This window comes from Colossoma macropomum, unplaced genomic scaffold (assembly GCF_904425465.1).
Source record: "Colossoma macropomum unplaced genomic scaffold, Colossoma_macropomum, whole genome shotgun sequence".
NCBI classification, from domain to species: Eukaryota; Metazoa; Chordata; class Actinopteri; order Characiformes; family Serrasalmidae; genus Colossoma; species Colossoma macropomum.
Genome location: NW_023494793.1, coordinates 30,743,129 through 30,767,248, shown reverse-complemented (window position 1 = coordinate 30,767,248; position 24,120 = coordinate 30,743,129). Strand labels below are relative to the sequence as shown.

The 24,120-nt window shown below is 40.1% G+C and overlaps 1 protein-coding gene across 2 annotated transcripts in view; it reads right to left on the bottom strand.

Annotated features, from left to right (window-relative positions):
* The window catches only part of si:ch211-254n4.3 (uncharacterized protein LOC100003386 homolog), a 177,162-nt gene that overhangs the window by 63,203 nt on the left and 89,839 nt on the right, over nt 1-24,120 (bottom strand). For both annotated transcript variants that reach the window (XM_036579155.1, XM_036579154.1), the window contains exon 2: nt 3,228-3,337. In XM_036579155.1, the coding sequence (XP_036435048.1) occupies nt 3,228-3,336 (109 nt within the window). In that variant the 5' untranslated portion in view covers nt 3,337. The remainder of the gene's footprint in view (nt 1-3,227; nt 3,338-24,120) is intronic.

Genomic DNA, 24,120 nt, shown 5'->3' with positions numbered 1-24,120 from the left:
ACAGCGGAGGCAAGGACAGTGGTGTGAGAAATGCTTAGGGCCTGACACTGACCATCATCCACCACCAGACCCTGTAGACACACACACACACACACACACACACACACACACACACACATACTTTGTTCATCATTGACTGTATGACACCGGCTATATAGTGAATGTAGTGTTTGGATGGGTGCATTTGGGACACGTCAAAGACGAGCCTCATATATCAAACATACACACACACACACACAGCAGGCCAGGGGGCTCAGGACTCCAGTCATCCAGTCAGTCGTTCCTCTTCCTTGTTCACAATTCATGACAGCCTCATTTGTCTCTCTCTCTCTCTCTCTCTCTCTCTCTCTTTCTCTTTCTTTCCTCTATATCTGCAGTTCCATTTCTCTCATATGTCCCTTTCTTCTTTTTGCCCTTCAGTAGTTGTTCTCTTCTTTCTACTCACCCTCTGTACACTTTAGTTTTTTTTCTCTCCTGCCTCTCTCTCTTTCCTTGTCTCTAGACACACTCTTTCTCTCTCTCTCTCGCCTTAGTACACTTTAGTTTACTTTTTCATTCTCCCTCTCCTTTCTCTCTGCCTCTCTATCCATTCTCCATCTCCCTCTCTCCTCTGTCTCACTATGTCTCTATCCTCTCTCCATGTCTCTCTCTCTTTATCTCTTTACTCTCTGCATCTCGCTTTCTTCTCTATCTCATTCTTTCTATCCTCTCCCCATCTCTCCTGCTCCCTCTTCCCTCTGTCTCACTATGTCTCTCTGTTACTCTCCCATCCCCTTTCTTTCTCCTCTCTCTCCTGCCTTTCTATTTCCCTGTCTCTATCCTCCTTCACTCTCTCTCTCTCTCTCTCTCTCTCTTTATCCTAAATCCATCTCTCTCTCTATCCTGTCTCTAACCTCTCTCTTTTTCACCTCCCCTTTCTCCACTATTGTTCTTTTTCTCTTTCCCTCTCTCTCTCTCTCCACTTTTTGTTTTTTTCCTTCTCTTTCTCTCTCCCTATTGTCTTTCTTTCGTTCTTTCTTACTTTATTTTTCTGTCTTTCATTCCCCCTTCTCCCTCACTCAAAATTCTCTCTCTCTCTCTCTCTCTCTCTCTCTCTCCCTCTCTCTCTCTCACACACACACACACACACACACACACACACACACACACACACAACATGACCTGTAACATCATAACTAGTGTAGGTCATTCTTTATGGGGCGTGTCCTCTCAATAAAACCAATAACGCTGAGAGAGAGAGAGAGAGAGAGAGAGAGAGAGAGAGAGAGAGACAGAGAGAGAGAGAGAGAGAGAGATGGAAAAAGAATTTGAGGCGATACTCTCTTACCTTGCTCCAAACTGTAAGGTAATTATCTGATTAGCTGTTTCCTTGTCGCTGCTCTACTCTGATTGGCTTACTCTTATGGTTCAGTGAGTGCTCCTCCAATCAGAAATCAGACTTCAGAGAGCAGCACTCAGACAGCAAACACACAGATGGAAATTATAACCCAGCTAATGAGGGAAATAAACATCACCTACAAACACTCAGCAACTCACACACTGGAGAAAACGAGACTGAGGCACAAATCCAATTCAATAAAAGCTGCAATTTCTCCATAGTTAAAATGTCACCTTTAGCATTTGATAGGTAAGACATTAACAAACAGAGGAACAGTTACTGCTGCAGAAAAAGCCCAGAACTGACAGAGTAATGGGTGATGAAGACCACAAGACATTATCACCAAATAAAATAATCCATTTACACAAACGTTTATGAATGCATTCAGTTATAAACCGTTGCCTGTCTTCCTTTACAGACAATCCACTTCATGCTGTAATAATAATTTGATTATCTGTACAATCACACTGCAAACTTGCTTCTAAAACCTGCGTGAGTCAGCAGCTTTTAAAAGGCACTTTAACCCATTTCAGACCATCCACAGCATTTGGGTTTAAACCTGTATAACTTTACAACCACTTGAGACATTAAAATGCACATTCAAATTCCATATTAATTCCATGTTAGCCTTCGGTTGATATGCGCTATAATGTCTATGCTGCATTGTCTACCTACCAGAACAAAGCTGATGTGATTGAAGGTCAGTGGCGTTTTTTAGGTTACAAGCATTTTTTTCTTGGTTAACTGGGAATTAAATTTAATTTTACAGATGTGTTTTATTGTTTATTTATTTATTTATTTATTTTTGCTATACTGATACTGTATTGAACTTCTGTGTTCAGTAACTGGAATAGTTATTAAGTTACATCACTTCAGTCAGTTAAATTATTATTTCAAAATTATTTCAAACTATTTACAGCTGTATGCAAAAGTTTGGGCACCCTCATTAAATGACCTGTTTTGTTGATTTTCTAAGTGGAAATAATTACACATTCTCTACAGGGAAATTAATGAATGATAACTGTTTCTTTGCTGAATTTAACATAGAAAAAAAAATGATACAATATGGCCTGTGCAAAAGTTATGGCACATTTTATCATATATTGTAGCTGAATTATTGTTTTCCCAAAATGTGCTAATAAATAAAAGTTTTCAGGAAAATGGCATATTTAATTCTGTCCTCTGCAGAGAGATGTGTTAGCATAGAAAATCAATAAATCATAATTTGACTGAGGTGACTGAGGTGTTCAAACTTACGCATATGTCTGAATCTCAGAAGGAAAGTTTTTGCAAGCAAAAACACATTTTTTGAAAGTTTAACATTAGAATAAATACAAATAATAACATAAATACTGCAAAAAATAAAAATGATTAATATATGCTGTCTCATGAGGTCCACATAGTATAGCTAACACAAGCACTGCTAGACTGAATAAACAGTCAGTTGATCTGTTCACGATCAGCTTATACTATCCTGGACAAATTATCACATCAGATGTGATATCTTTGTACATCTATATATATTTCATATCGCACTGCCACTTTATTTCTACATCCAATACAATTATTAACCTATGTTATCATTCACAGTGTATTTTCACTCAGTTTATTTACTGGATGTGAAATGCACCACAGTGTTTTCATGTGTTTTCATCTATCTATCTATCTATCTATCTATCTATCTATCTATCTATCTATCTATCTATCTCAATTAAAAAATCAATATTCACATGAACTCAATAACAAGGCCAAAAAGTGCAAGATCATAGGATTAGAATGGATATGTTACAGTCTAAGATGATTTTTGTTATATCTGAAGTCACATTACAGCCAGTAACTTTTGTCCTACCTATGTGGGTGCGGTGCGAGGCCAGGGTCAGCCGACCCCAGAGGGACAGCAGGGCCAGGGTCAGCAGCAGCAGCCACGCACATACACTTTGCACGTCCCGCTCCCGCATCCTGAAACAAACACACACACAAAACATTAGGAAAACAAATCTTCAGACACAGACCTATCAATTCTACAAACACATCACAGCACGCACATCAGAGGAGCTGTTATCAGCAGCTGCTTCACGCTTTCGGTCAAGCAGCAAAAGGCTCTGAAACAAGGTGCTAGTGCACAACGGGAGATAAACAAGAAACCTCTCAACTTCCCAACAGCTCAGCAAGAGGCTTCTGTATCTCAGAGAATCTCACTGCAAAAACACAATGGGCCTGATTCAGAAAACTCAGCAGTAACAGTGATACGCCACACAAAGCATGCGGCACGAGAAATAAGACTTATTCATGAAGTCAACTTAGTGGTGATCAGTGCACTGGTGTCTTTTTAACGCTGTGGTGTTTTCATGGGTTCAAATCAAAGTTTACTTGTAAATGAGCTCTTCCATATTAAAGACTCATGCCAAGTGATGCTCCGGGTGGCTGCCCAAATGGATGAGATGAAAGAAACAAAGAAACAAGGAAAAACTAAACTCTCAGAAACAGAGCTTACAAACTGTAAGGAAAGATATGTTAGCAAACGATAGTGAATTTTTGGTAAAGATGCTGCAAAATTTTAACTGTGGAAAATGTAAGCATGATAGTAAATGGAGCACAAACCTCTGAGAAAGAAAAAGCTCACAGATTTTACCAAGAGTCCCAGCACGGAGACACAGCAAACCAATTAACTTTTAATCAACAAACAAAATTTCTTACTCGGAAAATGTTGTTGATACTAGAAAAATATGACATGAATAAAATCAACTCAAACATTTAATTGTAGGAATTATATTTTAGCAAGTAAGATTTCATTTCTCATTGGTAAAAATTCAAACTTTTCCCAATCCCTTATCAATTTTCACTGACATGAATTAAAGTTTTCTTTTTCTACACAGTTCAATTAAATAGACATGCTGGAATTCTAAGGATCATTTTAGCTTTTATTTATTTGTCTGTTTATTAGCTTATTTCTCAGAAAATCAGTTTACACAAGTAAAAATTTTCACTAGTAAAAATGTAATTTAACATTTGCAACTTCTTTTGTAAAATCCTTTATAAATTGAATCAATTTGAACATGTAATTAGACTCTCGTCAAAACGTCTTTGCATTACAAGGCCGTTTTAAGTACAGTGCCAGCTGAAAGTGTGAGAGGAATCTGTTAATAATGTCTTCACCTATAAAACCTCAATTTGCATTTCTTGTGGCAAAATTTAGTGGAAATCTGAAATCCTCCTCATGTTCCTCTGCAAAAACAGTGACAAGGTTTCCCATGATGCTCAGTCCAAACAGATCAAAACGTGTATTTAAATATATAGGTTCATCAGGCGAGTGGGTGAACATGCAGAACTTGTTGATTCCCTGCATGTGTGACCAGACATGTTTGGAAACATAAAATTACCATCAGAGTGGTTCAGGTGTTATTTTGTGTGGGATTGTGTCGTGTTATGAAACCCTACCGCTGTATTTAGATCAAGTAAATATGCAGCAATGCCTCACACCATGCAAGCAGTAAAACTCCTTACTTATTCTTGTTTATGAATGAGCAAATGTGTTACTGCCACACTATTTGCTCTTAACAGTGAAGTAAATCTTCTGCTGCATTTTATCAATCTGGCCCAGTATGTTCAATCTGAACACTTCTGAAACTGAATTTTCGCTTTCATCCTTTACAGCTGTGCTTTCCATATCTGTGATGCATCTTGGACTATTGAAACATCACCTATCCACACTTTCTGATATTGTCAGCCATATTTACTAAGTGTATACACAATAACATTGTTCAAAAAGCGCAGCTTCTCCAGTTTACCATGGAATTCTGGGTGCGTCAGTGGTAGCAGGTTAAATTACCTTTTTAAAACTGTAGACTTAAAATATAACCAGCACAGGTTAAATAGCTTTGCCTCTGATTTGCTAACATCTGCCATTTAAAAGATGTCGAAAGAAGAACTGGAAGTGCTGACGGAGGACGTGAGGCCCAAGCAGCTTGGGAAATCACTGGGAAAAAATCAATGTAATTTGAATGACCTAAAGATCTTCGGATGAACCAGATCTGAGGACACAAACACAGAAGCTCGCTTTTAATAACAATTCTGAAAGAGAAATCTGGAATATTCTCTCAGTAATCGTGCTTCCAACTCACCGGCCTTACAAACACACACTTCTTCCAGGTCCATGGAGGCATTTCAGGTAAATCAATCAAAATGCAGAATTATGAATTTACATATTCATTTTAGTCTTATTACTGCGCTTCAACAGTGCCACTCCTTAAAACGCATATTAATGAAGTCAGGGGTGCTAATAGGCTAAGTGACATGCAAAAATGCAGGTTGATAGACAAGCTGTGATTTTCTAAGTGAAGAAATAAACTTCCTCTACAGGGAACACACTTCCTCACATTTTAATACAGAGTTACTGTCTATCTGCTGAATTTAACATACAGGGAATAAATAACACATGAAATGTGGCCTGTGAAAAAGTTATAGCACATTTTATATAATATGCTTTTACTTTTTCAACATGTTAAACTCAGCAAATAAACTGAAATCGTGTACTAAAATGCACAGAATGTGTGTGTGTGTCTGTATATATACACACATATATCGCTGTTGTAGGAAGAAAACCTCCTATCTCCAACATGGTAACTTTACAGGAGAAGGAAAACACCGACTTTACTTTTAATGCAAGTCATTGGAAGTAGATGAGTCTTTACAAGTAATTCTGGGTCATTTCTTTTGGTCCATTCATCATGAAACGTAAAGGACAACATGCATTTTCAAATTATGTCAAAAACTGAAAAACGAAAATGGAGATACGAGGTTTTCTTCTGACAGCAGCGAAATATTGTCACTGTCCAAAGCAAAAAAAGTGTAACTTTACAGGAGAAAGCAAAAATGTTCTTTACTTTCAATGTAAGTCAATGTAAAGAGATTTTATTCAAAAATGGAGACCCAGCGACCCAGACGGATATGTATATATATGTCCACATGTGCCTGCTTCTGTATACCTAATAGCTTTGCACAGCACTTTATAGACAGTTGTACAGAAAAGTTTGGGCATCAAATTATGTTTTGTATGCATAATCCATCTTGATCAAACTTTTAAGTACAAATCCTCTCCAGAGAGCACCTTTCTGAACAGTCATTGTTTATTTGCTGAATTTAAAATGTTAAAAAAAATAAACAAATTTGTAGGCTGTGCGAAAGTTATGGCACATGTTAAATTGTACGTTTTATTATTTTTTTTTCCAGTGTGACAAATTCAGCAAGTAAATAGAAATTGAAAGAAGTATCATTCAGGAATTGGTACTAAAGTCAACACAGTGAAACATAAAGTGTTACCAAGTGTCAGGGAGGTGGTGACTGTTAGTATGACAGCACTATTTACTCTGACTTTGTTGGAAATGTGTTACATGTTGAAGTAGAGAACGACACAACTCTGAATTCACAAGGACATTATTATTTTACAGTAAGACACTCCAGCATCAGAAGAGTTTAAGGGTTTTTATCCTAATAAAAGTTTATCTGAATTGCTCATCTGCGGAAATGTAAACAGAAAGGAGCCGTTATGCTCGGTGTGTGTCTGATCTGAAGAGAAGGAGAGTGTGATGAGAATCCACATGTGTCTGCTTCTGTAAACTGATCATATGGAGAGACAGGCCCCTTTTGTCAGACCCAAACAACTCTGTGCTTTCGGAAGCAGCCGGGATATTTTATTCCGTTTGGCAGTGAGTGCGTCTACAATCAGCGCGCTCAATAACGGCTCCGCTGTCTCCTGTCTGGCTCAGACCCCGCTGCTTTGACAGCCGTGCTCTTTGAAGAGGAGGCCACAGAGGAGCGCAGATTTACGCACGCTCGCATTTCACAACAGCAACGACACAATCACACACACACACACATACACACACACACACACACACACACATACACATACACACACATACACACATGCACACAAGCACACACACACACACACAGACACACATACACATACACACACATACACACATGCACACAAACACACACACACACATACACACACACACACACACACAAACACACATACACATACACACACACACACACATGCACACAAACACACACACACACAGACACACACATACAGACACATGGGTCAGAGAGAGACAGACAGACAGACAGAGAGAGAGAGAGAGAGACAGAGAGAGAGAGAGACAGAGAGACAGAGAGACAGAAGCAGAGAAAGAAAGAAAAGAGACAGAGAGAGGGGAAGCAGAAGAGAGGAGAGAAAGTGGGAGAAAGGCTAAGTTATTGAAAGAGAAAGAGTTCAAGACAGAAGCGAAAGAAAAAGTAGAGACAGAGAAAAAGAGAGAAAGAAAAAGTGGGTGAGATGGAAAGACTTTGAAAGAGAGAGATAAAGACAGGACAGAGAGAAAAGGAGGAGAGAGAGATCGATAGGCAAATAGCAGAAAAGAAAAGACAGACGGGGAGACAGCAGATGAGAATGAGAGACAGCGATCAGGAGAGAGAGAGAGAGAACAAAAGAGAGAGAGAGAGAGTGAGAGAGAGAGATACAGAGTGAAAGTTGAGCTTGGACGTTTTGAATGGGGGCGATTCCTCACACTCAGGGTGGTCTTTATGTTGCCATGAGAACACATGAAATTATGCAGATTTATTGTGGTAATTATCCGAGTGTGTGGCAGCCCAGAGGGTGCAGAAACACATATCACACACACACCATTTCTACCACACACACTTCAGCGTGTGGGGGTGTGTGTGTGTGTGGTCACAGGGGCGGAGAAACAGCCAAGCATGAAAATCCATTCTCCAATTCAGTGTGCTTTTGGAGGATATGCTGAGATTAGTCTCAGTCTGAGAGCTTAACTTCTCTGCCTTTAAGAGAGAGAGAAAAAAAAACACAACAGGAAAATAAATAAAAAAAGCCAGAGAGTAAATAGTCTTGGCCACAACATATAGGTGAAAAAGAAGATTAGAGCAGTGGATGAAGAGCAAGGAGGCTACGAAAACTACACACAGAAAGAAGGAGAAACAGAGAGAAAAGGAGAGGAAGGGAAAGAGAGAAAAAAAGAGAGAGAGAGAGAAAGAGAGAGAGAGAGAGAGAGAGAGAGAGAGAGAGAGCGCAAGAGATAAAAATGAGAAAAAGAGAGGCAGAAAAGAAAGAGAGGAAAATGAAAAAGAGAGAGATAAAGAGAGGAGGTGGGAGAAAAGAAATAGAGAGAATGAGAACAAAAGAAACAGAGCGGGAGAAAAGAGACCAGAAAGAGAGGGATAAAACAAAGTAAAGAAAGAAAGCCGCAAAGACAAGAGACAGATTGAAAGAGAAAAAGAGAGAGAAGATGAAAGCAAGAAGAAGAGAGAAAGACAGAAATAGAGAGTGAGAGAGAGAGAGAGCGAAAGACAAAGTAGGAGACAGACAAAGCAGTTGGTTTCTGCCATTTCCAGACTATCGTCTATACCTTCACACCACCATCCATCACCTCTATAATCTACCTGTCCTCCACACTGACCTCCACACTGACCACAGTGACTAAACTACAGCACATCATCACCTTCACGCCCTCCATAATCAATACATGCAACAACCAACAGCCAGAGACCCAGTCAGTGCACTGAAACTCAGCCGGGCAGATACTGACCCTGTGGACAGAACATTCAGCCTTAAAGTAATGAGAACGTCTACACAGCCAGCAGGATTAAGGACTAACAGTGTTCATATTGTGGTGGAAAATGTTAAACATGTTAAACATCATCTTGACAACTTACCTGAGTCTGGTACAACAGCGTTTTAGGGCCACTGTTAAAATAAATAAAAATAAAAGACTTTGAGAATAAAGCCATAATATTTCCAGAACAAAGTCGTATTTGTTAGAATAAAATCCTAATATTTCGAGACTAAAGTCATAATATTTCGATAATAAAGTCATAAAGTTACGAGAATAAACTCACAATATTTAGAGGATAAAGTGGGCTAATTGTACGGGGGGCTGCCATAACGCGTTGGGGCCTCAGTTGCTGTACTGGTGATGATGAAGACAGTGATCATTTGGTTATTGTTCTCATTGTCTCCTGTGAAACTACATGCCCTCTTCGAATGTCACAGAGGGGTAACCACCCAAAGGCTTGTAGACGCCACTGCCTGAGAATTTCCTCCAAGTCCATCTGATTCTTTATTCTAAATAAACACAGTTTCTTGCACAGCCGTTTCAGCCGTTTCTTATACTAATAACAGGCTGGTGCTGATGTGCCAGGAGACTGAGTATTAGAAGAAGGGAGAAATCAATATGAAAATATACCTCCTCAACGCCCTCATTTTAACAGGAGGAGGTTGCTACCTTTCTTTTGCAAACCCTTTGGCTACAATATTGCAGCTTTTCCTGGTAATGTCCCACTTTAATGTCGTAATTCTACAACTTTTTTATTGAAAAATGACTTTATTCTCAAAATATTATGACTTTATTCTTAAAATGTCATATTGTAAGACTTTTTATCTCTAAATATTATGACTTTATTCTCAAAATATCATACCGTACGACTTTTTATCTATAAATATTATGACTTTATTCTCAAAATATCATACCGTACGACTTTTTATCTATAAATATTATGACTTTATTATTAAAATAATCTATAAATATTATGACTTTATTCTCAAAATATCATACCGTACGACTTGTTATCTCTAAATATTATGACTTTATTCTCAAAATATCATACCGCACAACTTTTTATCTCTAAATATTATGACTTTATTCTCAAAATAACATACCGTACAACTTTTCATCTTGAAATATTACTACTTTAATCTCAAAATATCATACTGTATGACTTTTTATCTCTAAATATTGACTTTATTCTCAAAATAACATACCGCACAACTTTTCATCTTGAAATATTACTGCTTTATTCTCTAAATATCATACCGTACGACTTTTTATATGGAAATAATATGACTTTATTGTCAAAATAACATACCACACAACTTTTTATCTCAAAATATTATGACTTTATTCTCAAAATATCATACCGTACAACTTTTTATCTCGAAATGGCTGTATTTATTAGCCTGTACATTAGTGGGTAAGCTAGCAGTGAGTATTAGTTGACACCACAGGGATTCCTGATGGCTGTGTGATGTATTTGTTATTTGGGTAATGCACGCTGGGTATTGTAGTGAGAGAACACTGATGAACCAAAGATGTGAAGATGATACAAAATAGTTAATTCTGTCAAATGATGAGGTTAAGTGATATAATGCTGAGCTACACACTACTACATAATAAGACAAACAACATATTAAACTCTCGTTTTAGGCCAGAAGGGACCAGACTGAGGGGGAGATGGAGTAGGGGTGAAAGTTCCACAGAACTGTAAGATTGAGAAAAGGAAGTACTTAAATCCGTGTGTCAGTGTGTTCGGTGGGAGCGGACATTTGTTATCAGCTTCATTTCCTGCTTTGCTAAGACTTGCACTGAATTCCACTTCCACTGAATCCAGGCAGACTGATGGGACGCGTCCTGTGGATGCTGAGCTGCTGAGGGAAGTTTACAGTTAACGGGATGCTTCATCTGAAAGAGAGAAAACTGTGTGTGTGTGTGTGTGTCTGTGTCTGTGTGTGTGCGTGTGTAAAAGACAGCAAAGCCGCTGGGTATACTGGCAATACTGGTTTGAGGGCAAAACAAATACTGGTTGTTCATTAGCTCTGTTCACCCAGCAGCCTGCGAACAGCCAAGCAGTAAACAGGCATAAATAACTAGAGGCCAATGCTGACAACCCACTGCAGCACTTCCAGCAGCCCAGCCTAATTACTGACCACACTCCGACTGCGCTTTAATTACTGACGCTTTTATATACTTGTTTTGTTCACTTGCTATTGTTTTGTTCTTCTTTTAATATGAGAAAGAGGAGAAAATGTCAAAGAGAGAGAGAGAGAGACAGAGAAAGACAGATGCAAAGTCAGAAAGAGAAAAAGAAAAAAATAGAGATAGGGAAATAAAGATAGTGAAAGAGAGAGAGGAAAAGAGATAAGAAGAAAGAAGAGAGAGAAAGAGGGAGACAGCGACAGGAAAAAGAAGAGAGGATGAAAAAGAAAGAGAGGAAAGAGAATCAGCAGAGAGAGAGGCTGAGAAAGAAAGACACAGAAAGAGACTAAGAGAGAGAGAAAGAGGGGAAAAAAGCGGAAAAAGAGGATGAGAGAGAGAGAGAGAGAAACAGAGAGGGATAGATGCAAAGTCAGAAAGAGACTTGACTTTTAACCCCCTTTTATTGAAGCATTATTAATTAAAAGATTTTACATCCTATAGTAAAGAGCTAATAGTTATATTAATAATGATGAGGATCCCCAAAGAAAAATCACCCATTCACAAAGATTCACCAATGAAATAATATCACACCCGAATCACTGACAGATACAGTACTTTCACCAGCACACCACTTTTTCTCAAAACAGGAAATGTTATGAGTGCTTTGGTAAAAGACAAATTCAACTCTAATGCACGATTCCACTAGAGCTCGGAACAATTTCAAAACATCCACCTCCTGCCCTTCAGCCATCAGCCTGAAGGACTTCCACACTGATAACTTAGCTTGTCCCATTAAAAATTAGCCAAGGTACATTTATAACGCTGAGCTTTAGAGTATTTACAGCCCAAAATAAATCCGGGTGAACAGAAACCCCAGCCCTCTGAGTGCCCTGTCCAGGAGCTCGAACAGAGGAATCAGTCTTTGACAGTCGGAAAAAGCACGAAAAACAGTATCAAGATTATTACAGAAAATGCAAACTGGTTGAACAGCAGGGTTAAGTTTTGACACAAACCCATTTGTGGGTATAGCACAGTGAAGGATCCTCCACTGGAGGTCTCCTGAACGTTTGGGCAAGGGGCTTTTGTACAGGAGCTTCCATGAAGGTCGCAGACCCTCAGCGACAGAGAGATGGGCTCTCCATTTGGAGTCACATCTCTCCTTCAGGTCATGAAAATGCAAGTATTTAACACAGCTCTGGTACAAAGCCTTCTTTCCAGCTGTTGAGAAAGGCAACTTCTGTAACCCACTCACAGAGAGAAGTTGCCCCTCAGTAATCCCAGGTTCGGAAACAGAATAACTCTGGAAATGACATTTCGGCCAATCCACCAGCCAAAGCACCAGCCACAAAAGCCTTCAGAGGTGGAGGCAAGGAAGTTTTAAAAGTATTGTATTGTAAGTCAGAAAGAGAGAGAAAAGAAAGAAATACAGAAAGAGAGAAAGAGGGTGAGAGAGACAGAATGACAGACATAACGTGAGAGAGACAGAAAGAGAGAGAGAGAATAGAGAGGGGGAGAAAGTGAGTGAGAGAAGAAGCAGAAACAGAAAGGATGAGAAGGGAGGAAAGACAGAAAGAGAGAAGAAAAAAGAAAAGAGGTAGAGAGAAAAAAAGGGTGACAGACAGGAGATAGAAGGAGAGAGAGATAGAAGATGAAAGAGAGAGCGAAAGAAAGAAAGAGCGAAAGAAAGAAAGAAAGAAAGAAAGAAAGAAAGAAAAAGAAAGAAAGAAAAAGAAAGCGAGAAAGAAAGCGAGAGAAGAAGCAGAAAGAGTGGGGGGGGACAGAAAGAGAGTGAGGAAAAAAGAGAAAAAAGGGGAAGGGGAGACAGGAAAAGGAGAGAGAGAAGGGGTGAGCAGCAGGGTGAGAAAGAGGAGAGAGTAGCAACAGAGAGGGTGAGAAAGAAAGAAAGACAGAGAGAGAGAGAGAGAGAGACAGACAGACAGACAGACAGAGAGGGGGATCCAGAGGGTGAGCGAGAGAAAAAGAGTAAAAGAGAGAAAGACAGAGGGGCAGAAAGAGAGGAAGAGAAGAAAGAAAAATAGAGAGAGAAGAAAGCGAGAACCAAGGAGTGAGAGAGACATGAGAGTGAGTGAGAGAGAAAGAGAGTGAGAGAGAAAGGCAGAGAGAGAGAGAGAGCGAGACAGAAATCAATTTCCTTGTTAGAAGCATGTGGTCACATCTACGCATTAGAGAATCATGTGTCAGATCGATCGCAGTAGCAAAGCACTTGACTCACACACACACAGCCCATACACTCCATACACTCACACACTCTCATTCTCCTGCCATTAAAGACCGAGTCGGCAGGAACGCACGGCTGATTCCCCACTCACACAGCGCAACGCCAAACACTGACTGTGAGGCTTTATTTCAGGGAAAGCAGCAATTTTACATCACTCCCAAATCTTCCACACACACACACACACACACATCCAGCCCTAAACTGCTCAGTCCAGTGAGGATAAACATAGCATGTTTATCCCTTCATCTTCTTCCATGTCAGTCAAAACATTTTTAAAAATGACAAGATGATACATAATTTATTTGAGATGATGTACAGTACTGTGCAGTCAGAGCTCACTCTTCGTTTATTTAACTTCCAGTCCAAAAGTCAAATTATTGACTTCTCATCATATTATTTTTTCACAAAAGTGAAAAAACAGGAGTTTCCAAAATATGATAGACCATCAAACTAAAAACATCACCATCACCATAAGATAAACAGAGCTTAAGCTTTCATCTTTGAGAGAGAGGAGAGAATCAAGCTCTGCTTTTGCTTCAGATCTGAAAAAATCCACAGGTGTTTCTGTCCATCCTTCTACTGTATGAAAACAACTCAACACCATGAGCCTGAAAGGATGTGTAGCTGTCAAGAAGGCCTTACTGAGACAAGGACAGAGACCAAACAAAGAAGCTGCTGGTATTCTCAGAACAATGGACTGACCACCCCAGAGTCCAGACCTCAGCAGCACAGAACGTGTTTGGGATTCCTTGGACCGTGAGAAGAAGAAAATGCAACCAACTTCCAAGACTGAAAAATATTCCTGCAGTTTTCTTTGAAAAATTTAAAGCAAGTCTCCTGAAAAGAACAGAAGACGTAATTAAGATGTAATAGTCGTTGATGCCTCTTTGTAATCATCTACTAAAAATTTGAATGTATTTTTTATTTGTTTTATTTGAATACTCAAATAAACGAAAGTAAACTGATGCTTGTTGGAATAAGCCTTTGTAAATGTCTATATATGTTTTTGTCAGTTCTGTTTCTTAACACTATAGCAATACAGCCACATCATACTCATTTACTGAAGAGAGAGAGAGAGAGAAAGAAAGAGACAGAGAAAGGCAGGCTCTACTTGTTTAATTAATCCCGCTGGAATCCGGTTTGCCGTCTTTGCAGATGGTGAGTTCATCACACAGAGACATTTCTGTTTCATTTCTTCACTGACTGGAGAACATGCCCACATCAAACTCTCCCTTTCTCTCTGTTTTTGCCTCTCAGTCTCAATCTCTCTCTTTCTGACTTTGTTTCTCTCTCTCTATCTCTTGCTCTTCTCTCTCTCCTCTGAGACACTCCCTCACACCAGGCAGCGTTTGGCTGTATGCTTATGTGATTTTTATTTTTTTTTTTAACTATGCACATCTGTCAGGTCTCATGATAATGAACAGACACGTATTGGCTTCTAAAAATGGAGCATTGTCTCTGTCTCTTACTGTAAATTACCCATCCATATGGAGTGTGAACGCATAAATAATTTGACAACTATCAGCATACATCACACCAAATCCAGCCTTCTGCTGGCAGATTAAGAAAGTCTAATTGAATTGAAGAAGCTTTACTAGAATCATCAGAAATCCAAGGTTAAGGTTAAGTGTCAAGTCATATTAACCACTTAAACTCTAGATTTAGATTTATTATTTAGTAACTACTGGGTTTATAATTGGTTACTACTATAAACTAGAGATGGTAGTAACTAGTTACATTTACTCAAGTACATGTGCAGTTCAAGTCATAAGTTTACATACACTTAGGTTGAAGTCCTAAAAGCCCCTCCGAAGATTCTATGTCAACAAACTACAGTTTTAGCAAGTTGTTTAGGATGGCTACTTTGTACATGACACAAGCAATTTTTCCAAAAAATGTATAATTATACTTATAATTCACTGTATCAAAATTCCATTGAGTCAGAACTTTACATACACCAAGTTGACTCCGTCTTTAAAAAGCTTAGAAAATTCCAGAAAATGTTGTTATGGCTTTAGACGCTTCTGATTGATACCATTTGAGTTCACTGGAGGTGGACCTTTGGCAATACTGGCATAAGGCCTACCTTCAAGGCCTACTTTGCCTCCTTGCTTGACATCATTGGAAAATCAAAAGAAATCAGCTGAGAAATCAGAAAAAGAATTCTGGACCTCCACAAGTCTGTAACATCTCTGGTAGCAATTTCCAAGCGCCTGCAGGTATTACGTTCATCTGTTCAAACTATAATACGCAAGTTCAAACACCATGGGACCACACAGCCATCATACCATTCAGGAAGGAGATGTGTTCTGTCTCCTAGAGATGAACATACTTTGGTGCGAAATATACAAATCAGTCCATGAACAACAGCAAACGACCTTGTGAAGATGCTGGAGGAAACAGGTAGAAAAGTATCTATATCAACAGTAAAATATGTCCTATATCGATATGACCTGAAAGGCCACTGAGCAAGCAAGAAGCCACTGCTCCAAAATCACCATAAAAAAGCCAGGTTACAGTTTGCAACTGTGCATGAGGACAACGATCTTACGTTCTGGAGAAATGTCCTCTGGTCTGATGAAACAAAAATGGAACTGTTTGGCCATTATGATCATTGTTATGCATGGAGAAAAAGGGGGGAGGTTTGTAAGCTAAAAAACACCATCCCAACCATGAAGCATGGCGGTGGCAGTATCATCTTGTGGAGGTGCTTTGCTGCTGGAGGGACTATTGCACTTCACAAAATAGATGGCATTATGAGGAAGGAAAATTATGCCGAGATACTGAAGGAACATCTCAAGACATCAGCCAGGGAGTTAAAGCTTGGGTGCAAATGGGTGTTCCAAATGGACAGTGACCCCAAGAATATGGACCCGTTAGCGTAACAGGGGTTAAATGTCCCTCTGAATCCATTAGAAGTCACAGTTATTACCAGTGATTACTTAAATGAAAGTTTATTAAAACAAGGGAGGATTTTTGTTAAAAATTCATATTCTGAACTTTCATGCAATATCACAATTTACAGTCTTGTTTTGTGGAACCAAAGCAATCTTTACATTTTTGGCCTGTTTTTGTCATTTTTTGACATGGAAACAGACAGAAGAAAGTCAGAACTGTAGACTCGCTGTCAACACAGAATGTAAACCAAACGTAAATGTAATTCAGTATATAAATAATGAATTACCTTATTTAAATAAAGCAAGGCTGCATGAATAATTCTAGACTTCTAAGAGTTAGCAGATCTCTGAGCAGAGCTAATGGGTGCTGGATCATCCATATCCACTCGGAAGGATATTAAACCTCCAGTTCAGCACCTGCTTAAATCAGTTTTATTGACATGCCCACTAAAGTCTTAGTGTTACATTAATATATTGATCTGCCAGGTCAAGCCATGACCACTCAGTGCAAGTGGGTCAGAGAATTCCTCACCTCTACATGATCAGGTCTCTGAGAAATACTTACTCAATCTTCATCCAAGATAAGCTTTCTGAAGCAATACATCAGTGATTTATTTTACAGTGGACAGTTATTTGTTAGACATACTTCACACATGTATACTGAGTATCTAAAGGAACATTTTAAGTGCACACTTTAAGCACAGTCATACTGCAATGAAACCAAGCTAATGTCAGAAAACAAGGTGTGGCACGCGCCCGCCCCCCGGGCCCCGATGATGAAGGCCGCGAGAGCCGCCAGGAAGGCGGGGCCCGAACAACCAGCGGCGACGAACCTCGGCCAGGACGGCAGGGAGAGAGCCGCGAGTGGGGAGGGGGCGGAGCGCAAAGCCCGAGCTCCTCCGAGTAACCCGAGTGACGCGAGTGATGGCGGGAGGAGGAGGAAGACGACGACGGCGCCGGCAACGAGAGGCACCAGGGCAAGGAGCTAGTCCCGAGCTCCGCCGCCTGGGCCCCGCCCCCTTTTACGCAGCGAGGCCGCTCCATTACACCTCACGTTCGACCCGGGCGGCTGAGCTGCCAGCTGGGGGCGGTGACAAGGAGGTGGAACAGCGAGCTCTCGTTCCCTCTCGGCTCAGGAGCCTTTTAAAAGAGCTGAGAGGGAACAGAGAGAGGAGAGAGAGACACGCAGCAACAAGGACTGAAGAGCTGAAAAGCTGAGGATAAAGGACTGAAAAGTCTAGCCTGCTTAGGCCACTGAAAAGTGGCCAGCATAGTTTGGTTGTTTTGAGTTGTGTTGATTTTGTGGTGTGAATAAAAGAAATATGGCTGCTGCAACTGTGAACCCTGCCTCCAGCGTCCTCCTTGAGCCCGGGGTAGCACATGCTGTGCTACACAAGGCTAATCAGATTTGTCCAGATCTGATTTCAGTCCAACCTGCAAGCACATTGTACACTGCAGTAACACGGCATATCAGCTTATAAGCAAGGGTTAACCCAAGGAAAGAAATAAAAGAGATCTCTTTAATTTCTCTGTAGTTTTTTAAATTAAGATGGGCCTCATTCCCCAATATCTTCCTAGGTCTTCTCTTAAATTTGCTCTTGAGAAAGGTCCTAAGTTGTCCTGAAGAAGTCCTGACATCTTCTTAAACCGCACAATTGTTTTCACCTTTGTGCTCTTGAGTGTGTGTAGATTTTGTTCTTACCTAAGAACAAATTCCAAATAACATTGGTGAATGTCAAAATCTTCGTGAAAACTGCATAAGTGGGCTTTAAGATGACGTTTTTTCTTAAGAATGGTTGGTGAATGAGGCCCAGTGAGATCAGATGGACAGACTTTTTCACGTGTCTCTTTTTTGAGTTTTAGTAGAGATCTCCATAAGGTTAACAAAAATCGTATCTCTCGTTAATCTCTCTTGTATCCTTTGTCTCCTTTTCATCTAATGCTATTTCTTTTGAAAGAATACCAGGAGAATTTCTTGAGCCATCAAAGAGCAACATTTCAGCAAAAAGATTTTCTCTCTGAAATTGGAATTTAGAAGGTGGTGGTATTCTTTCATAAGCGACTTAGCTACTGGTAATACTGGAATACTGGAAAGGCCACGGAAATTAAATTAGCTAGCTAATCACCAGTCCACAAGTTAGCCTGCACCATGCATATATTAATATATATGATATGTACTAAGCTGGCTAGCTCTACTTTAACATAATCTGAACAAATTTGGCCAACATGAGGCCTAAATTAAAGATCACCAGTCAATACAAGTTCAGTTAGGTAGACTTAGCCAGTGACTCACAGACTCTTAGGCTTTTCATACAGTGCAGCTTTAAAACTTGATTTCAAGTGATCTTGTACATGCAACCATCATGCTTAACAAAACCACAAAGCTTTCTTTAAAACGTCAAGATTCCACAGGGGAATGCCCTATGGAGAAGCTGAAATAAAGCTAAAACTTTATATATGAAATAGGATGTTATTTTGATGTTGTCATTTGTCATTTATCAATCTGTCTGATGCAAACAGTTACTCCGCTTTGCACACCCTGACAAGTGTTTTGGAGCAAGACGTAGTCACTGGATCGAGAAACTTGTGAATTTCACAGCACCACAAGCTATTCAACAGTCTTTTTCGAAGCATTCTGTAGCAGTAAGTGAGATATCCTCACATGTTTGGCAGTGCATATCACTCTGTTTCCCACCAGTATGTTGTGCCGTAGCACTGTTTTAAAAAATCACCTGCCTCTATGCATCATAGAAAACAACAGCGCATAGTTGGTCCTTTTGCAAGTCAGATAAACGTCCCTTTCCTGTCAAAGTAGGTAGTTCTTTGCCAACAAAATGCATCAGACTGTTTGACGACAGGCTGACGTCCAGCATGCAAGACTGCCTAGAGGGTGCCAGAACTGTTTTTCTGGGAACATCCTGGCCCACTTTAACCTTGTTTTTATCTCTCAGACCAACAAAAGTCTTGCTCCTGTTAGAGCAATGGAGTCAGAAATGTCACTGAGAAAGAACACGCGACAGGGTACGCATTAAACTCGCTTTTCAAAAGCTAATGCAGCATGTATTTTTGGCTCAGGCTGGCACTCTCCTTCCTGTGATAGGTGTCCATGTTTGCAGTGCTGTGGGGAGAGAGAGAGAGAGAGAGAGAGAGAGAGAGAGAGAGAGAGAGACTAAGCTGGCATGTGCTCTGTGGGACAGTGCAGGTTTCTGGCAGCTCCCAGGCTCAGGCGTCAGTAGATGTAAGGCTGAAGAGGCTGGGCATGCGCTCCGGTGCGCACTGCGACAGCTAACCTGGCTGGCTGCATACACAAGACAGCTTACATCAGCCCGCTGATACAGCCAAGCCCGTACCTGAGCCCAGACACCAATCACACACTGGCACCGCAGATGACAGCCAATTAAAATACACTCTGACAATCCAGACGGGAAGAAAGGGAGGCCGAAGAATAGAGCGGCCCGTAAATGAGACTCTTATTAGACGCGGTAAGAAAACAAGCTTAAGTCGAAGTGCTTCTTAATGAATTCACACTCCGGGAAGCACTTATTATGACTCGATGGCTTGAATCATAATCCATAATTTATAAAGTTGGGCTCAACATCAAAACAACAAGAGAAAAGCATTATCTTTCCAAGAATATTTGGTGCGTCTTTGTTTTCTTCCAGTTTAGACTACTTTTAGCTGTGGATTAGCAGACAATGCTGTAATAAAGAATGCAGCAATGTTCTGTAGTTACTGAAGGGCAACTCTGAAAAATGTAAGCTGCTGTAAAAAAGGTCTACACATCCTGCAGGAGGTACAATATACTTAAATGCTTTCATTTGCTTTCATTATTTGACACTCAATCAATTAAACAGTGTCTCAGTGGATCAGCAGAAACCAGAGTTCAGCAGTCTTGGCCTTACGTTCCACCTGGAGCTTTAACTCATCAGCACACAGCCATGCACACTGACTCTCTCCACTGAATCTACTGAATCTATAGCACTGGATCATCTACAGTACCAGCTGAAAGTTTGGACACCTCGTTGATGTGTTTTTGAGGTGATTTTCAATACTTTTACTATTTCAATTAAGAATAACTGAAAATTACTTTAAGAACAGTGGTCATGAGACCAGGCCTTTAATATAAGACACGTGGACCAAAAATGGCTAAATAAACCAAAACTATCTTATATTTTAGATTCTTGAAAGTAACCACCCTTGGCATTCAAACAGATTCATGATGACTGAAAAAGTTTCACATATGCTGAGACTTTGCTGGCTGTTGAACTCTATTTGTTGAGGGCATTTCAAAAAGATATACAGTATAGTGCACGGCAAAAACCAGAGACTACCCTTCCCTTTTTTATTTCAAGTCAAAATGGCCATTAAGTACAAGTTTTTAATTTTTCAGCATCAGGAAAAAAAAGCACAGACAACTACTCAACAACTAAATATAAAAGGTTTGAGTATTTAGTGTGTCCGCTCTACCTTTATTATGGCTTCAGCTCTTTTCACTAGAAAACTGCAGGGATATTTTTTTACACCTCTACAATTCAATCTTAGAAGTTGGTTGTATTTTGTGCTTCCTTGACTCTGCTTCTCCTAATCCCAAATTGCAAAGTTAGATTTAACAGTCCATCCACCTTAGTCCACATCTCAGGTGTCCAGTTTTGGCATTCTAGACCAAAAACTCTCTCTTTTTTTCTCAGTAAAAGGTTTGTGGCAGGTATACATCCTTTCAGACCCACAGCACTGAGTTGTCTTCTCACACTGAAAGGATCAGAAGGAAGAGTGGAGCCTGATTTTCACTTATCTCTTGAAGATGACGTACTGTTTTGGTGGTCTACCAGGTTTTGCGTGGTTGGCAGGAGTCACATTTTCTCTATATGTTTTAATCATTTTTTTAACACTTTAATCCCAAAATTTCCAAAAAAAATAAAGAGTGGTTTCTGACTTTGTCTTTGTAGAAAGGAGTTAATTGTTCACACAGCGGGGGGTTTTCACCTCTCCCCTTTGACCCTTCATTGCTCACGAGCAGCTCAACAGAGTCACAACACTTCACAAACAGAGAAGCAACACTAGTTAATGTAATAACAGAGTTACAGTGGAATATATTTTATTTCATTATATTAATAAAAAGACTTAAATTCGATTTCCGGTCCACCAATGGAACGGCCTCTAGGGGGCCTGCAGAAAGAAGTTAACCCAGGTTACCCATGTTTTTCTCTGGTCTTCTAACCAAGTCAGAACACTTTGTCCTAAAAATACAGGAACACAGTTGAGTCTGCTAACCTGCTATATAGGCTGATCTTTGGCAGCGAGTATGTATGGGTGTGCCTGAGCGCTACTGACAGCACTATGGCTCAGCCAGCTCACCAACGTGCCTCACTGAGCACGCTCAGATGTCACTCACCTGCCAGGCCAGAGGCATGATTGATAAAGAAGCCGACAATACCTGTCTAAGGGTATCTCATCCAACACACACACACACATAAACGCACATGTGCTCAAACACAGATTCAAAAGTCCCTGTCTGAAAGTATCTCATCTTATCCTGCAGAGAACAGGCACAGAGCTGAGGTCACAACCTCTGCAGAGTTATCTTTTAAACTTTCCAGTCTCCATGGGTGTTTTTCTCATCATGCTGAGTCAGTTGCACAGAAAAGACCAAACGTGACACATATACACACACAAACACCAGACACACCCTGAAGCCCAGACATGACACTTCTCAATCCAAGAAGGCGAGAGTTTTACATAAATTGAGAGCAAAAGCTGGATAAAAAAAAGAGCGAAATAAGATCAAAGTCAAGCAGGAAGGCAAACCCTGTGTCTTTATATTCATGTTGCTTTTATTTATTTATTTAATTTTTTACAGGGAGCAAGAAATCCCACAAACGCTTTGAACCAAATAAACCAGGGCAGAATTGGTTCCGGGACGCATTTGGGAATTTAAGGAATATATCAGAAATGCAAATAGGCATGCTAGGAGCCCTTTGAAACACAATCAGCACATGCAGAGTTTAGGGAAGGGTGAAGGAGAGAGCCCACCACTATCTGGTTTACTCAGCAGCCCCACACACCCCCTAATCCACTTTAAACCCGGATTGTGTTCACACTTGGTCCCACTGATGCAAATAGGATTGATCCACTGTGTTTTTTTTTTCCAGACTCTGTGTGGGTCTTGGCCCAAATCGTAATTCTTTCCGGTGGCCTTCTGTCTGCTAGTAATGACCGAATCGCTTGAGTGTCTCGCTGCGTTCTCTCAGTTTTCTCCCTCATCATTTCCGTATCTTCGCATCGCTTCTGAATAAATTTTTTCATTGGATCGTCATCTCTGAGGACACTCTCACTGGGTTTTTTTTTCCGATTCTCATTTTCGCTCTCGTTCTCTTTTTTCTCTCTCAAAGCCGCGGTGCCAAGCCGTAAGGATCTCAGTTGGATGCAGCAAAGCCCACATGGCCAAATTAATCACTTTAAAACAGAGCCAACAGGAGCTTCACTAGCACTAATGAGAGATTTGGAGCGCCACACACTAAATCTCCCCACCAAAAAAAAAACACAGTAAACACAGAGTAAACAGCACCACCATGGAGCACTGCAGGTAACCTGCAGAACCAAAACACATTCATGATATTTGGATGACAAAGAGTGGTGCACAGTTCTGCTTCAGGAGGAATCCATTCCCCACACAGAAAACGTTAGTACAGCTCTGAAGGAATATTCCAGCATCTGCCACACCTGCATACAGTCGATTCCCATAGACAATAATTTTGTTCTATTTCTTTGTACTAAGAAAAGAACTGAAAACCTTTTGACTTGAAGCAAGAGTTGCATGACAATATCATAATCATATCGGTATTGGCAGACATAATTTGCCATTAAATGGCCAGGGCCCACCAGCAGGCCCAAAGTTTTATTACACACTTCTATAACCTAAGAATAGCTCAACCAGTTTGCAACGAAGTCCCTGTAGTTACTGAATAATAAGCCTTAGTATGTAATAAGCCTGGGATTTTAAGGGCTTAGAAAACAAATCTCGGCATCGGACAGATTGACCAATATTTTAAGCTGATATTTGATGATGTTTTACTGTACTCTGGAAGAGCAGAATACTGGGCTACTGTACTGAAATATCTGCATTTTACTCATCTTTACTTATATCACTTTTAATTCTCTACAAATACTTGTTATATTCTCTTTAAGGCAAACCCAAATGGATCCAGGTCCACATTCTACATACAAATGTTTAAGTATGGGCATCGGCAAAAATGTACATGAGAAAATATCAAAGATCAGCAACAGCCCACAGTTTCCATGTCTGTGTATCCCTACTTGAAACCCAGTTATAATATAAGCCAATGGGCAGCTGGTAAATTCCATCCATTCTGCTATCTGAGTTGAATGAAGCGTCACAACGTTTACTCAAACTGCTGCTAACATAGTGTCTTTGTACAGCTCTACACACTTGGAGGAGAACGCTAACTGCCAGTTCTGTTACATCAGCTAAGAGACACTTGCATTGGCGCTGGATGGTGGGGTAGACTTTGTCCAACTCATCCAGAGAGGCCAATTATGTTCTCTTGGACTTCCAGCCATGGTTGGCCATGGCATCGCCAGGAATCAAACATGAGATCATCCAATCATAGGGCCAATGTAGGTTTGTGTCACTTAGGAGCCTTTTATACAGAAAACGTTTTATAAAACGCTTTCATTAATTCTTCATGAACGTATTTGTCAAAGATATTTGTACACTAAGCTGTAAATCCATACAATTAGTCCTCGCTTTCTGGAGGGAAGAATTTGGGGTAATACATTATCAGTATTGTGGCGCTGCATACCAGAAAGCCT